This window comes from Balaenoptera ricei, chromosome 4, assembly GCF_028023285.1.
Source record: "Balaenoptera ricei isolate mBalRic1 chromosome 4, mBalRic1.hap2, whole genome shotgun sequence".
Classification (NCBI taxonomy): domain Eukaryota; kingdom Metazoa; phylum Chordata; class Mammalia; order Artiodactyla; family Balaenopteridae; genus Balaenoptera; species Balaenoptera ricei.
The window spans coordinates 27,224,168-27,239,532 of NC_082642.1; the positions used below are offsets into that span (position 1 = coordinate 27,224,168).

Consider the following 15,365-nt stretch of genomic DNA (forward strand, 5'->3'; position numbering starts at 1 on the left):
GAGTGGAGAAGTGGCAGGAAAGGGGGAGTGGTCAATAAAGCAAAGGCTGTGATGTCTAAGGAATCACCACTGGGAGTAACTGGAACTCCATCCACTGGGAAAACTCAGCTTCTGTGCAGAACAAACACCGCAGAGTTACCCCCATCCCTGGGCCAAAGGAGCTGCGGGGTTTCTGTGCCAAAGCCCATCAGTTGGTTGACTCCGCTCCCAAGGGTGTTAATCCCCGCCACTTTCAGCTTACTGTTCCTGTGGACAGTGGGCACAGACTCCAGAAGAACCTGTAGGCCAAGAGATGCCAATGCTGGCTGTTGGGAGCCCAGCCAGCTCTGCAAGAGCCAGGCCTGAGAGGATCTGGACCAGTGCCCCTCTGTTGCTACAGGAACCATCAGGAACCCTTGGTTGTACCCTGTAGTGATGGGAGTAGTAATTGCTAGTTTGCAGAACACCAGGGATGCTCCTTGACAAAAGGTTCTGGGGTCAAAAAAGTGTAAAGAATGCTCCTTCCATGGCTGTGCTCAGGGTGATTCACAAATCTCTGTTAATATCCTGCAGTTAAAGATGTCAAACTTTTTCTAATTGTGTGATTTCCAGACTTATTTACACAAAGACTTTTTCATACAATATTTACTTACTTTTTAAGAAATGAAAGTTCTCTGACACATGCTTTGAGCATTATGAATTCTGGCTAACAGAGGTGCGAATGTCAAGTATTGTAAATATGTTTTCACCTGTCCAACACTGTTACCTCAGAACAGTGCCTGGCACAGAAAAGATGTTCAATAAATGTTTGTTTTTGCAATAGAGTCTTAAAGCAATTTCCAGAAATAATCTGAAGATATTCTCAGTAAAAGAGATCTCATGAAAGACGACTGTCTAGTCCCCAAAATGACTGCTTTGAAAGTCTTTGTAAGCAAATCCAGATGAACATACACTTGTTGAAATATTGACCAAAATGTTTTTTATTCTCCTGGTTTTGTTCCCATTTATCTAAATGAAACAGTGGACTTCCCTGAAAATGAGGATCCCTGCTGTTAGAATACCACCCACTTCACAGGGAGAGAAGCACTTCCTCCCCAGATCCATGTGTGAATGCAGATCAGGGACTTGATGGTGCTAATGTCCCTCTGATTCAACTTTGCTAATAAGAGTGTTTCCTCCCCCTATATTTCATCCTTCTGTTGAAGTCTAAGGATTGCAACTGTGACCCCACTATAGGGTGAGAAGAATCAAATTAGAGGACTTCTGACAAGTACATCCCCTTTAGCCCAGTGCTAAATGCTGCCTATTTGTTGGCCTCAGTATCAGCTGGGACAAGTGTAAGTCCTTGTCACTCTAAACCCCTCATCCTCTGACAAGACCTAAGGCTGTTTTTGAGTATGATGCAGTTGCTTCAGCTGCAACAAAGCCTGCGTGAGAAGGGAATTGGCAACAAATAGACTTTTCTCTATAGATCGCTGCTTCAGCTGGGTATCCTACTATTTTTGCCCGAAGTTCTAAGAATGGCAATGCCAATGGCAACTCACTGTCAATCATTATTACAATGAAAGGTTTGAAACCTTAGTTATTACTCATTCTTTGGAGCTGAGTTGGAGGCCTGGGGCTGTAGAATGTTTGTTTGAATGCCTGCTTGATTAGCCACTTGTTTACCCATATGACCATTTCTTAAGAAGGAATATTTCCTGGGAAATTGCTTGTCTTCCTAGCATTTGTAAAAGGCAGGAGGTGGTATGTGGTAGCATTCTCTTCAGACCCTACAAATGGAAATGTTGGCATTTCTAAAGAAGAGTGAGAAGAGAGACCTGGTACCATCCTTGGTCTTCCTTGAAGAAAGAGAATGTGGATCTTGGAAGACACAGTCTGTAAAGACAGTCTACCAATACCTGGTAACCCAATGCATGGATCATCTCAGGGCTGACAAAGTTGTTGGGGTCACTTGGAGTTATTGGGGTAGGTAACCAATGTGGATGAAACGCAGTGACAGTGGACCAAAGTATTTCTGAGACCAGATTTATTTGGGAACAGGGTATAATGTTCCCAAATAAATCTGTTACCTTTCTTTAGAGAGATACTGACCTGGCTACTGCTTATCAGTGACCCTTGTTTTGTCATCTATTCATGTGTCTTCCCTTCCACTCTCCACTGAAAAACCCCTAGAGAGAAACCACAAAGTCTTCTAATGTCCTTTTGCTGTTTGTCTTCTGTGTTTCCTCTGTGTTTTGGTTTATCTCAACTTAAAAAATAATGTCTACATTATTCTAGGAAATGGTAGCTTTTCTAGAACAAGTGACAATCTGAGAATTGGGGTGGGGGAAATAATGATTTTGCCGATCGTACTAAAAGCACTGGAACATTCTTAATGAGTAGGGTGGGAAAGGTGAGTTTGGATTCAGAATTAACTATGGAAAGGAAAGCCAATTCCTTTATCACCTGAATTTTTTCATGTCATTTTATTGATAGTCAACTATAAATAAAAAACCTATGTTCTTAATCATTATGCTACACTGCACTTAACCAAAGCCAGTGTCTCCAGATTACTTCATTCTTAAGGTTTAACTTGATTATTTCTTTACCATCTTCTCCATGCTTACACATTGAGGTTTAAGCACTAACATGAGATCTAGGGCTTAAAAGCAAACACATGTAGTACAAATCCAGCTGTGAACATTTTCTGAACCTGTTTCAGGAGTTCGCTTACCAGTCATAATGTAACTGGAGATCAGTTTCTGGAGTCAGACCTATGTTCAAATCCCAGCCACACTCCCTCCTAGCTCTATGGCCTTAGGAAAGTTACTTAAACTCTCTGTGTCCAACTTTGCTCTGCTATAAAAGGAAATTAATAATACCAAATTTGTGGGGCTGTAAAGTTAGCAGCAAAATGACCACTAAGACAAAAACCTTACTGAATTTCTCCTTCCCCTCAGGGTCTATTCTCTCTTCCCCACTATATAGCCAAACTTATTGAAAGAATTTTCTTCTTGTCCATTTTCTTCCTCTTTCTCTCCTCTTCAACCTACTCCAGTCTGTTTTCTGCCCCAAACTTTGTTCTTTGCCTTCCAATTTAATGTCCCCTTCTTGTGACTCTTAACTCACTGAAGGGCATAACTCTCTGATCCAGTGATACATTTAGGATGCCTCCCACTCTTTCCGTATTCAATCCATTTCCAAATTCTGACTATTTTACACCTAACTATCTTATAAATCCGGTCTTTTCTCTCCATCTCCATAGCCACTATTACCTCTCACCTGTACTGCTGCCAGAGATTCATAAGTGGTCCACTCTCATTCACCCCATTCATCATCTCCACCATGGCCAGTGCATCTCTCCTTTGTGATGAGTTATATTTGTTTGACCATTTGGTTTATTACTATCTCCCCCACTAAAATGTAAGCTCCATGAGGTCAGCTATTGCATCTGACTTTGCTTACCACTCTATTCTTAGTGCCTAGCACCAAGTTTGTCGTATTTTGGGGACTAGATAATGATTTTTGGAATGAATAAGGCATCTCCCACATAATCTGTATACTTACATGGGAGTTCCCATTGCTCTCATTGATATCATCAACATCATCATCATCACCTGATGATTCTTTATAGAAACACTCCTTCTTCAGATGACTGCAGACTGAACATTAGGATCTTTAAATCTGCTTGGCCTAAGGAAGGTCTCTGAACTTTTTGTATTTGATATTAACACACTCCTAATATTTTTATTGCTCTAACACAGAGACAAAATATATAAGGATTTCAGAGAATGGGTTTATGTCCCCACTTTTCACAGTGATCTCCTTCCCCTTCTTACGTGTACTTTTACCGATCGCTGCATTAAAAATTACTGCAAAAGTTGAAAGCTTGAAAACAAACACTTATTGTCTCACAACTTCTGTGTATCAGGAGTTGGGGAAGCATGGCTGGGTCCTCTGGACCAGGGTCTCTCACAAGGCTGCTGTCGAGGTGCAGTTATCTCAAGGCTCACCTTGTGGGAGGACCAGGCTGTTGTGTGGCTGCTGGCTGGCCTCTGGTTCTCACTGGCTGTTGAGTGGGGACATCAATTCCTGGCCATGTGGGCTGCTCCTACAGGGCTGTTCACAACCTAGCAGCCTGCTTTCCCCAGAGCAAAGGCTCTAAGAGAGAGAATGAGAGATGATGAGCAAGAAGGAAGTCAGTGATTTTGGAACCTAATCCCTGAAGTGATATCCCATCACTTTTGTAGTATTCTGTTCATTGGAAGCAAATCACTGGATCCACCCAACACTCAAGGGGAGGGAATTACACAATGGCAAGAACACCAGGAAGTGGGGATCACTGGGGCCATCCAGATAGAAGCTGCTGCCCACAGCAGGGGACTATGCTCTCCCTCTGCCGAGAGCAGAGCATGGCTTTCACTCGAGGCTTTTAAGCCTTGTCTCCTCTGGGAATCCTGGGGAATCCTGGGGTTCAGGCCCATCAGGGCCACACTGCCTTGCCACCTTTCCCTTTCAGAAAAGAAAACAAGAGGGGATGGGGCAGGTTCTGCTGAGAATAGCTCCCAGTGGAGAGGACCTCAGTTACTCCTTTTGCCTTGTCTGAGCATCAGTCTCCTCATGACTTACTTTATTGCTTCCTATTGAATATATTAAAAATAGAACCCTAGAGCTTATCGATACAGGAGGTGTATATTTAGACCTTGAGTTTCTTTCCTCCCTTCACCCCATCCTCCACTCGGCACAGAGGTTTTAGTGTTAATTTGAGATCATTCTGAAACTTCATCTCCTTTATGCTAATGTACATATCCAACATGTTTTGTCTACTTTTAATATAAATGTCTCAACAACGATTAAGCCACCTCCATTATTACTGAATTATCTGTAATCCTTTACACACTCACACTTACAGCACAAGCCATAAGAGGAAAGAAGGGAATGACATGTATTTAGGAGAGGTTTGTGGAAGAACATTGGAAAATAAATGAACATTGATGTCATAATTTCAAGGAGAGTTGTAAGTGCAAAATTTTGTAAGGGAAATACTAAAGAGTATATCTGCAAGTATATGACTAGTATCTCCACCTTGTGTTTCCTTTTGTACAGATTGTTTCCCAGAGAAAGCTGTCCAAATCCTTGCTGAAGCACGGGAACACGGCAGGGAAATCCTCCATCACGGTGAGCCCTCCCTAAGCAGCCACCTGCCCAGGAGCCCAGATGGAGCTGGCTGGTCCGACCCAGCCACGTGGGAAGCTGACCCTCTGGATGTTGGGAATTGAACCCACAACTGCTCAACTGTCCCAGTTGCCCTTTCTTTTTTCCATCTTTATCCTTCCTGAAAATACAATTTTGACCTTTCCATTGTAGGAAAAAGGATTTGAAAGTAAGGCCGTTCACTTCAACTAAGCACTTCTGTAATTAAATGTAGGTTTTAGCAGGGGACAAAGATGGAGTTATTGAGCACAGTAAGAATACAGAATTGTCTGGAGTTTTCAAATCATCAGAGCTACCTATCACCCCCCCCCCGCGCCCCCCCCCCCCCAGTGAAAAAAAGCTACCTGTCCCTGTTTCTCAGTTTCTTGAGAAAAAAAAAATGCTCTAATAGCATTTAGTCCAAGGTTTGGTCTGTTGCCTAAGGACGAGAGAGCCCAGCATTTAACTCTCCTCTTTAATATAATAGTCTGGAACCGTACTGTTCTATTTGGCAGCCATGTGATTATTTGAGCTTAAAATTATTTAAAATTAAATAAAAGCAAATAGTCATTCCTTCCGCTATCCACGTATCAAGTGCTCAGTAGTTCCAAGCGGCTGGCTGCTGCTATATTGAACGGTGCATATTACAGAACATTTCTGTCATTGCAGAATGTTCTATAAGGCAATACTGGAAGTATTTCTAAATAAAATATTAAATGTTCAAGTAGAACTCCAGTATTTGAAACTTTGGCATCTTGTATTAACGCCCTTGAGAAAGATAGTCTAACCATTTAGCTGTGTGGACAAAAAATAATAATAATAGGTAGAAAAAAGTACCAGGAGAATCTGAATTGATTGCAAGGCAGATTGTCTCGGGAGGAAAACCTCCTAAGTTCCTCTCAACATTCCTTTTTAACTTGAAAGTGACTGATTCATTTTAAAAATTTTAAGCCATTTTTTAAAGGAAAAATTCAAAAATATTTTATTTCCACTGGTGAAAGTTAGGACCATTCTCACAAGTGCTTAGCTGAGTTTGTTGGCTTGAATATTAAATATTAAAATGACACGGTCATGTCAGAGCTTATTCTTGACTGCCACGTTCAATCATGAACAAATGGTTCAAACGGTCTTTAAAGACGCCATTTGTACTCTAAAAATCCGTGGACCCACGGGCTCACTGCCAAAGCCCACAATCCTAGATAAGACTTGGGATGGTGAACCCAGGTGTGAGATCTGCCACGGTTCTTTCCCAGGTGAACAAAAGCTCATCTTGTCACTTTTCTCTAAGACATCTTGGGAATTTCCTTTCTCTACACAGCCCAGAAAAACGTAATCTCCTTCCTAATTTTAAATATTTAAATACTCCTCTTAATCCTGTGTCCTTGGATCAGAACAATGGCTTCCATAGCATCTGGAAAACACTTGAAAATATGTGCAAAATTTTCTAGGCTTTGCAAATGGAGGTCATAACTTTCATCATCTTTCCAAAGGTGTCTGTAACCAAAAAATAGTTAAAGTGGAGTGTAAGAGGCTCAAGTGGAGTGTAAGAGGCATTAAGATGATACGGGACAAAAGATAATTGAATGAAAAATCTAAATATGATGATTTCTGGTTTATCAAGCAGTTCTTCAGTTTTCACTATGTATCTGGACCCATGTTCCCTACTCTTCAGGTGCTCACACGTTTGGAGGGATCATTCCCTCTTTAGACAACTCTTTTAGCTTTAATATTATGTGTAAAATAAAAATTTCCAGAGGCTACCAATGTGTACTCAGAACAGATGAACCCAACTCATAATGGAAAAGTTGAGCTCAGATAGAATGGAGATAAAATTGAATTAAAGCTCAGTATCTCCACATAACAAATTTGATAAGGGTGTCCACACGTTATGGCCTCTGAATGCATGGTGAAGTCCTAACTTGATTTAGAAGTGGTTTAACCTATATGCAGCTACATTGGTCCCTATATTTTTGTTGTTGTTATTATTGTTTTTCTCCCGACTTTTTTTTTTTTAACATCTTTATTGGAGTACAACTCCTTTACGATGGTGTGCCAGTTTCCGCTCTATAACAAAGTGAATCAGCTATACATACACATACGCCCCCATATCTACTCCCTCTTGCATCTCTGTCCCTCCCACCCTCCCTATCCCACTCCTCTAGGTAGTCACAAAGCACCGAGCTGATCTCCCTGTGCTATGCAGCTGCTTCCCACCAGCCATCCATCTTACGCTTGGTGGTGTACATATGTCCATGCCACTCTCCAACTCCATCCCAGCTTACCACTCCTGCTCCCCGTATCCTCAAGTCCATCCTCTAGTAGGTCTGCATCTCTATTACCGTCTTGCCCCTAGTTTCTTCTGACCATTTTTTTTCTTTTTTTTTTTTAGATTCCATATATATGTGTTAGCATACAGTATTTGCTTTTCTCTTTCTGACTTACTTCACTCTGTATGACAGTCTCTAGGTCCTTCCACCTCACTACAAATAACTCAGTTTCATTCCTTTTAATGTATGAGTAATATTCCATTCTATATATGTGCCACATCTTCTTTATCCATTCATCTGTTGATGGACACTTAGGTTGCTTCCATGTCCTGGCTATTGTAAATAGAACTGCAATGAACATTTTGGTACATGACTCTTTTTGAATTATGGTTTTCTCAGGGTATATGCCCAGTAGTGGGATTGCTGGGTCATATGGTAGTTCTATTTTTAGTTTTTTAAGGAACCTCCATAATGTTCTCCACAGTGGCTGTATCAATTTACATTCCCACTAACAGTGCAACAGGGTTCCCTTCTCTCCACATCCTCTCCAGCATTTATTGTTTGTAGATTTTTTGATGATGGCCATTCTGACCGGTGTGAGATAATATCTCATTATAGTTTTCATTTGCATTTCTCTAATGATTAATGATGTTGAGCATTCTTTCATGTGTCTGTTGGCAATCTGTATATCTTCTTTGGAGAAATGTCTATTTAGGTCTTCTGCCCATTTTTGTATTGTGTTGTTTGTTTTTTTGTTATTGAGCTGCATGAGCTGCTTGTAAATCTTGGAGATTAATCCGTTGTCCATTGATTCATTTGCAAATATTTTCTCCTATTCTGAGGGTTGTCTTTTGGTCTTGTTTATGGTTTCCTTTGCTGTGCAAAAGCTTTTAAGTTTCATTAGGTCCCATTTGTTTATTTGTGTTCTTATTTCCATTTCTCTAGGAGCTGGGTCAAAAAGGATCTTGCTGTGATTTATGTCATAGAGTGTTCTGCCTATGTTTTCCTAAGAGTTTTATAGTGTCTGACCTTACATTTAACTCTTTAATCCATTTTGAGTTTATTTTTGTGTATGGTGTTAGGGAGTGTTCTACATTCATTCTTTTACATGTAGCTGTCCAGTTTTCTCAGCACCACTTATTGAAGAGGCTGTCTTTTCTTCACTGTATATTCTGGCCTCCTTTATCAAAGATAAGGTGACCATATGTGCGTGGGTTTACCTCTGGGCTTTCTATCCTGTTCCATTGATATATATTTCTGTTTTTGTGCCAGTACCATACTGTCTTGATTACTGTAGCTTTGTAGTATAGTCTGAAGTCAGGGAGCATGATTCCTCCAGCTCTGTTTTTCTTTCCCAAGATTGCTCTGGCTATTCAGGGTCTTTTGTGTTTCCATACAAATTTGACATTTTTTGTTCTAGTTCTGTGAAAAATGCCAGTGGTAGTTTGATAGGGATTGCACTGAATCTGTAGATTGCCTTGTGTAATAGAGTCATTTTCACAATGTTGATTCTTCCAATCCAAGAACATGGTATATCTCTCCATCTATTTGTATCATCTTTAATTTCTTTCATCAGTGTCTTATAATTTTCTGCATACAGGTCTTTTGTCTCCTTAGGTAGGTTTATTCCTCGATATTTTATTCTTTTTTGTTGCAATGGTAAATGGAAATGTTTTCTTAATTTCACTTTCAGATTTTTCATCATTAGTGTATAGGAATGCAGGAGATTTCTGTGCATCAATTTTGTATCCTGCTACTTTACCAAATTCATTGATTAGCTCTAGTAGTTTTCTGGTAGCATCTTTAGGATTCTCTATGTATAGTATCATGTCATCTGCAAACAGTGACAGCTTTACTTCTTCTTTTCCAATTTGGATTCCTTTTATTTCTTTTTCTTCTCTGATTGCTGTGGCTAAAACTTTGAAAACTATGTTGAATAATATTGGTGAGAGTGGGCAACCTTGTCTTGTTCCTGATCTTAGTGGAAATGGTTTCAGTTTTTCACCATTGAGAACGATATTGGCTGTGGGTTTGTAATATATGGCCTTTATTATGTTGAGGAAAGTTCCCTCTATGCCTACTTTCTGCAGGGTTTTTATCATAAATGGGTGTTGAATTTTGTCGAAAGCTTTCTCTGCATCTATTGAGATGATCATATGGTTTTTCTCCTTCAATTTGTTAATACGGTGTATCATGTTGATTGATTTGCATATATTGAAGAATCCTTGCATTCCTGGGATAAACCCCACTTGATCATAGTGTATGATCTTTTTAATGTGCTGTTGGATTCTGTTTGCTAGTATTTTGTGGAGGATTTTTCATGTATGTTCATCAGTGATATTGGCCTGTAGTTTTCATTCTTTGTGACATCTTTATCTGGTTTTGGTATCAGGGTGATGGTGGCCACGTAAAATGAGTGGGGGAGTGTTCCTCCCTCTGCAATATTTTGGAAGAGTTTGAGAAGGATAGATGATAGTTCTTCTCTAAATGTTTGATAGAATTCACCTGTGAAGCCATCTGGTCCTGGGCTTTTGTTTGTTGGAAGATTTTTAATCACAGTTTCAATTTCAGTGCTTGTGACTGGTCTGTTCATATTTTCTATTTCTTCCTGGGTCAGTCTCAGCAGATTGTGCATTTCTAAGAATTTGTCCATTTCTTCCAGGTTGTCCATTTTATTGGCATATAGTTGCTTGTAGTAATCTCTCATGATCCTTTGTATTTCTGCAGTGTCAGTTGTTACTTCTCCTTTTTCATTTCTAATTCTATTGATTTGAGTCTTCTCCCTTTTTTTCTTGATAAGTCTGGCTAATGGTTTATCAATTTTTTTACCTTCTCAAAGAACCAGCTTTTAGTTTTATTGATCTTTGCTATCATTCCCTTCATTGCTTTTTCATTTATTTCTGGTCTGATCTTTATGATTTCTTTACCCTGGGGATTTTTTGTTCTTCTCTCCTAATTGCTTTAGCTGTAAGGTTAGGTTGTTTATTTGAGATGTTTCTTGTTTCTTAAAGTAGGATTGTATTGCTGTAAACTTCCCTCTTAGAACTGCTTGCTGTATCCCATAGGTTTTGGGTCATTGTGTTTTCCTTGTCATTTGTTTCTAGGTATTTTTTGATTTCCTCTTTGATTTCTTCAGTGATCTCTTTGTTATTAAGTAGTGTGTTGTTTAGCCTCCACGTGTTTGTATTTCTTACAGATTTTTTCCTGTAATTGATATCTATTCTCATAGCGTTGTGGTCGGAAAAGATACTTGATATGATTTCAATTTTCTTAAATTTACCAAGGCTTGATTTGTTACCCAAGATATGATCTATCCTCGAGAATGTTCCATGAGAACTTGAGAAAAATGTGTATTCTGTTGTTTTTGGGTGGAATGTCCTTTAAATATCAGTTAAGTCCATCTTCTTTAATGTATCATTTAAAGCTTGTGTTTCCTTATTTCTTTTCATTTTGGATGATCTGTCCATTGGTGAAAGTGGGGTGTTAAAGTCCCCTAATATGATTGTGTTACTGTAGATTTCCCCTTTATGGCTGTTAGTATTTGCCTTATGTATTGAGGTGTTCCCATGTTGGGTGCATAAATATTTACAATTGTTATATCTTCTTCTTGTATGATCCCTTGATCATTCTGTAGTGTCCTTCTTTGTCTCTTGTAATAGTCTCTGTTTTAACGTCTATTTTTCTCATATGAGAATTGCTACTCCAGCTTTCTTTTGATTTCCATTTGCATGGAATATCTTTTTCCATCCCCTCACTTTCAGTCTGTATGTGTCCCTAGGTCTGAAGTGGGTCTCTTGTAGACAGCATATATAAGGGTCTTCTTTTTGTATCCATTCAGGCAGTCTATCTCTTTTGGTTGGAGCATTTAATCCATTTATATTTAAGGTAATTATAGGTCTTTTCCTTCGCTTGTGTTTCCTGCCTAGAGAAGTTCCTTTAGCGTTTGTTGTAAAGCTAGTTTGGTGGTGCTAAATTCTCTTAGCTTTTGCTTGTCTGTAAATCTTTTAATTTCTCCATTGAATCTGAATGAGATCCTTGCTGGGTAGAGTAATCTTGGTTGTAGTTTTTTCCCTTTCATCACTTTAAATATGTCCTGCCACTCCCTTCTGGCTTGCAGAGTTGCTGCTGAAAGATCAGCTGTTAACCTTATGGGGATTCCCTTATGTGTTACTTGTTTTTCCCTTGCTGCTTTTAATATTTGTTCTTTGTATTTAATTTTTGATAGTTTGATTAATATGTGTGTTCGTGTGTTTCTCCTTGGATTTATCCTGTATGGGACTCTCTGTGCTTCTAGGACTTGATTAACTATTTCCTTTCCCATATTAAGGAAGTTTTCAACTATAATCTCTTCAAATATTTTCTCAGTCCCTTTGTTTTTCTCTTCTTCTTCTGTGACCCCTATAATTCGAATGTTGGTGCATTTAATGTTGTCCCAGTGGTCTGTGAGACTGTCCTCAATTCTTTTCATTCTTTTTTCTTTATTCTGTTCTGCAGTAGTTATTTCCACTATTCTATCTTCCAGGTCAGTTTTCCGTTCTTCTGCCTCAGTTATTCTTTTATTGATCCCTTCTAGAGAATTTTAATTTCATTTACTGTGTTGTTCATCACTGTTTGTTTGCTCTTTAGTTCTTCTAGGTCCTTGTTAAACATTTCTTTTATTTTCTCCATTCTATTTTCAAGATTTTGGATCATCTTTACTATCATTATTCTGTATTTTTCTTCAGGTAGACTGCCTATTTCCTCTTCATTTGTTAGGTCTGGTGGGTTTTTGCCTTGCTCCTTCATCTACTGTTTGTTTCTCTGTCTTCTCATTTTTCTTAACTTACTGTTTTGTGGGTCTCCTATTTGCAGGCTGCATGTTCGTAGTTTCCGTTGTTTTTGGTGTCTGTACCCAGTGGCTAAGTTTGGTTCTTTGGCTTGTGTAGGCTTCCTGGTGGAGGGGACTAGTGCCTGTGTTCTGCTGGATGAGGCTGGATCTTGTCTTTCTGGTGGGCAAGTTCACGTGTGGTAGGGTGTTTGGGGTGTCTGTGGCCTTATTATGATTTTAGGCAGCGTCTGTGCTAATGGATGGGGTTGTGTTCCTGTCTTGCTAGTTGTTTGGCATAGGGTGTCCTGCACTGTAGTTTGCTGGTCATTGAGTGGAGCTGGTCTTGGCATTGAGATGGAGATCTCTGGGAGATTTTCGCCGTTTGATATTTCGTGGAGCTGGGAGGTCTCTTGTGGACCAGTGTCCTGAACTTGGCTCTCCCACCTCAGTGGCCCAGCCCTGACGCCTGGCTGGAGCACCAAGAGCCTGTCCTCCACACGGCTTTCACGCTGCCTTAGTCTCGAAGCTCCCACCCCTGCTCCTCAGGCTGGTCTCCTTGCTTCTTTTTCCACCAGTTTCTGTTTCAAAGTTTTGAGAGTCACTATTCAATATTGGGAAGTGATCTTTTATGAAAAAGGGTGTTAGGTTATTATCTCTTCACTTATGTCAAAGTCTTTGTCAGGAATTCTGTCTTCTTGGGATTTAAGGGTTTATTTCCTTATTCTCTCTCTGTCTCTCTCTCTCTCTCTCGCTCTCTCTCAAAGCCCAGGGACAGTCTTTTTTGAAACATTGGAATTAAAACATTTATTTGATGACCTTTTAACCATTGGTCTGGAAGGGATGTAGAGACCAGTTTATTCCCCATCCCTTGTTGGTGTAATTCAAAACAGTGAAGAAATATTGCTGCCTGCTCCTCCTTTTTTGTCAGTTCCCAAAGAAGAAAATGTATATAATTATTTATAGACGTGCCATTCAGTGCTGTGTGACCTTTGAAGGAAGAAGCTCTTCCTAATTGCTCCCCCAAAACCTCTTCCCTTAGCTTACACCCCATATCTCATGTTTTCATGCTCAGCACAGATGAGATCTAGTTATCTTCTGTGGTCTGTTCTAGGGAGTTCCCTGTACACCTGGAGATGCTGTGCCATCTTCACTGGGTTGTGGGAATCTCCATGCCAAATGTCAGTCTTTGTTGATTTTTTGGATCAGACATGAGCTAAATTGTTCATGAATTCCTGGGCTTAGTTGTCGAACTGCCACTGCACCTGATGTCTCCTTTTTCCTTTAGGTGATTGCTGAGGAATTATCTGGCAATGATGACTACGTTGAACTTGCCTTCAACGCACGGAAACTGGATGACAAGGTAAAGTGGCACCAGCTTTATTGAAGGTAGTAATAAAACTAGCACACAAAGCTTAATAAGATTCTCCCTCACAGCTATTTTTTCCCTTTCAACTCACATTATTAAACACATCAAAGATTTCAGAGAGGTCTGCAAAGTTAGGCTTCCCCCAAATTGAGAAGCAGTTAATGAGAAGTGGGAGGGACTATAATTAAAACAGGACCACCATTTTATTACAGTAAGACTTCATTTCTTCCCAAATGCCACAGGTGCATAAGTAAATGCAATTTAACCCCAGTGCTAGGAACTTTTCAAAGGAAAAGAGATGTGAAAGGGAAGAAAAGTTACATGTATTAAGCATCTATATTTGCCAGGTACGTGGTTAAGAGCCTTTCAAGTATGATCACAGTTAATCATTCATATAGCACCCTTGTAACAGGTATTATTAACCCTGTTTAGACCTTGATGAAGAAACAGATTCAAAGATGAAGTAATTGTCTAAGGTCACTCCATGTGTTATCCAGATAGTCCAAGAAACAGACAACAAGACAGGGTTAACAATGCAAGAATTTTATTAGAAGAAATGCCTGTGTAGGGAACATTGGTAGGAAATCTGGGAGAGCTGACAGACCACAAAGTAAGTCTGAATATAAGTAAAGGAGAGCAGGAGAGAAGTGGCAGCTCCTGCAATGCCATGTAGTCTAAGGAAGGTTCCACAAAGCCATCAAGGAGTCCTAGAGCCAAAATTGGCCAGCAAGAGAGTCCTGTGTCTCCCATGAGTGCCTTTATAGCCCCTACACACACAGCACTGGCTGGGAGCAGCCCACAGGCAGCCTGGCCTCAGAGTGAGGGCAGGGCTGGATTTCCGAGCACAGCAGCTGGGGCCCATGGTAGGTTACACTCCCTGGAGTAGGAGGTCTGCAAAGCACATGCTCATGGCCACCATACCCTGCTAGTTGGTGGTAAAACTGAGGACTCAGTCCCATGTCAGTCTGACTCCCATCTGTACTCTTTCTGTTATATCTCACAACTTCCTCCCCATCACAGGCCGTATTAGTCTTGTGTATACAGAAAAAGTTCTACAGTCACCATCCCTTTAAAAAAAAGCTTCCTCTCCAACCTCACCATATATTTATTATTTCCCTCCAACCATATCCTTGAGTCAAAAAGCACATCATATCCATAAAAGTATTCACAAAGGACTCCATTTTCCAAGCGTACAACTAAGGAAGAGGCGATACGGGGATGTGGGACTGCTTTTTCAAACAATTGCTTACAGGCATTAGGCTGAAAAAGGTAAAGCACTCAAGCAATTCCCCATAGTCTTAAGCAGCAGTTTATATCCTGGCATAGTTCATTTTCACCTACAAAAAGTACTCAGTCCATTTATGCATTCATTAATTCACTCTCTTATTTGTTCATTTATCCACTCGTTCATCATTCATTTACCAAACCTTTGTTGTATGCTTGTTATGCATCAGTTGGCGGGAAAAGGGCACACTTTGAACTACTCTTACACCCACAACCTGGAATTCACCATCTAAGTGACACATCAATTTAAATCACAAGTGCTATAATGATACTAGAGCCATAAGAAGATGATACACAATCAGAAAATCCTGAAAAGGGTAATCCATTCTGCCTGGGGACATTAGGAAAGACTTTGCTCTTAAGAAGGCATTATATTTGGATTTTTTTGTCCTGAGTAGATTGTGTGACACTTTCACAAACTGCTACCTTTTGACATTAGATGAGTGAGGTGCTGGGAATTGTAGAGTGCGTTGATGTCTGTGGGGTG

At 40.0% G+C, this 15,365-nt stretch overlaps 1 protein-coding gene across 1 annotated transcript in view; it reads left to right on the forward strand.

Annotated features, from left to right (window-relative positions):
* The window catches only part of CPNE4 (copine 4), a 462,901-nt gene that overhangs the window by 279,530 nt on the left and 168,006 nt on the right, over positions 1-15,365 (forward strand). The window contains exons 3-4 of the mRNA XM_059921929.1: positions 5,068-5,139; positions 13,514-13,588. Coding sequence (XP_059777912.1) covers positions 5,068-5,139; positions 13,514-13,588 — 147 coding nt within the window. The remainder of the gene's footprint in view (positions 1-5,067; positions 5,140-13,513; positions 13,589-15,365) is intronic.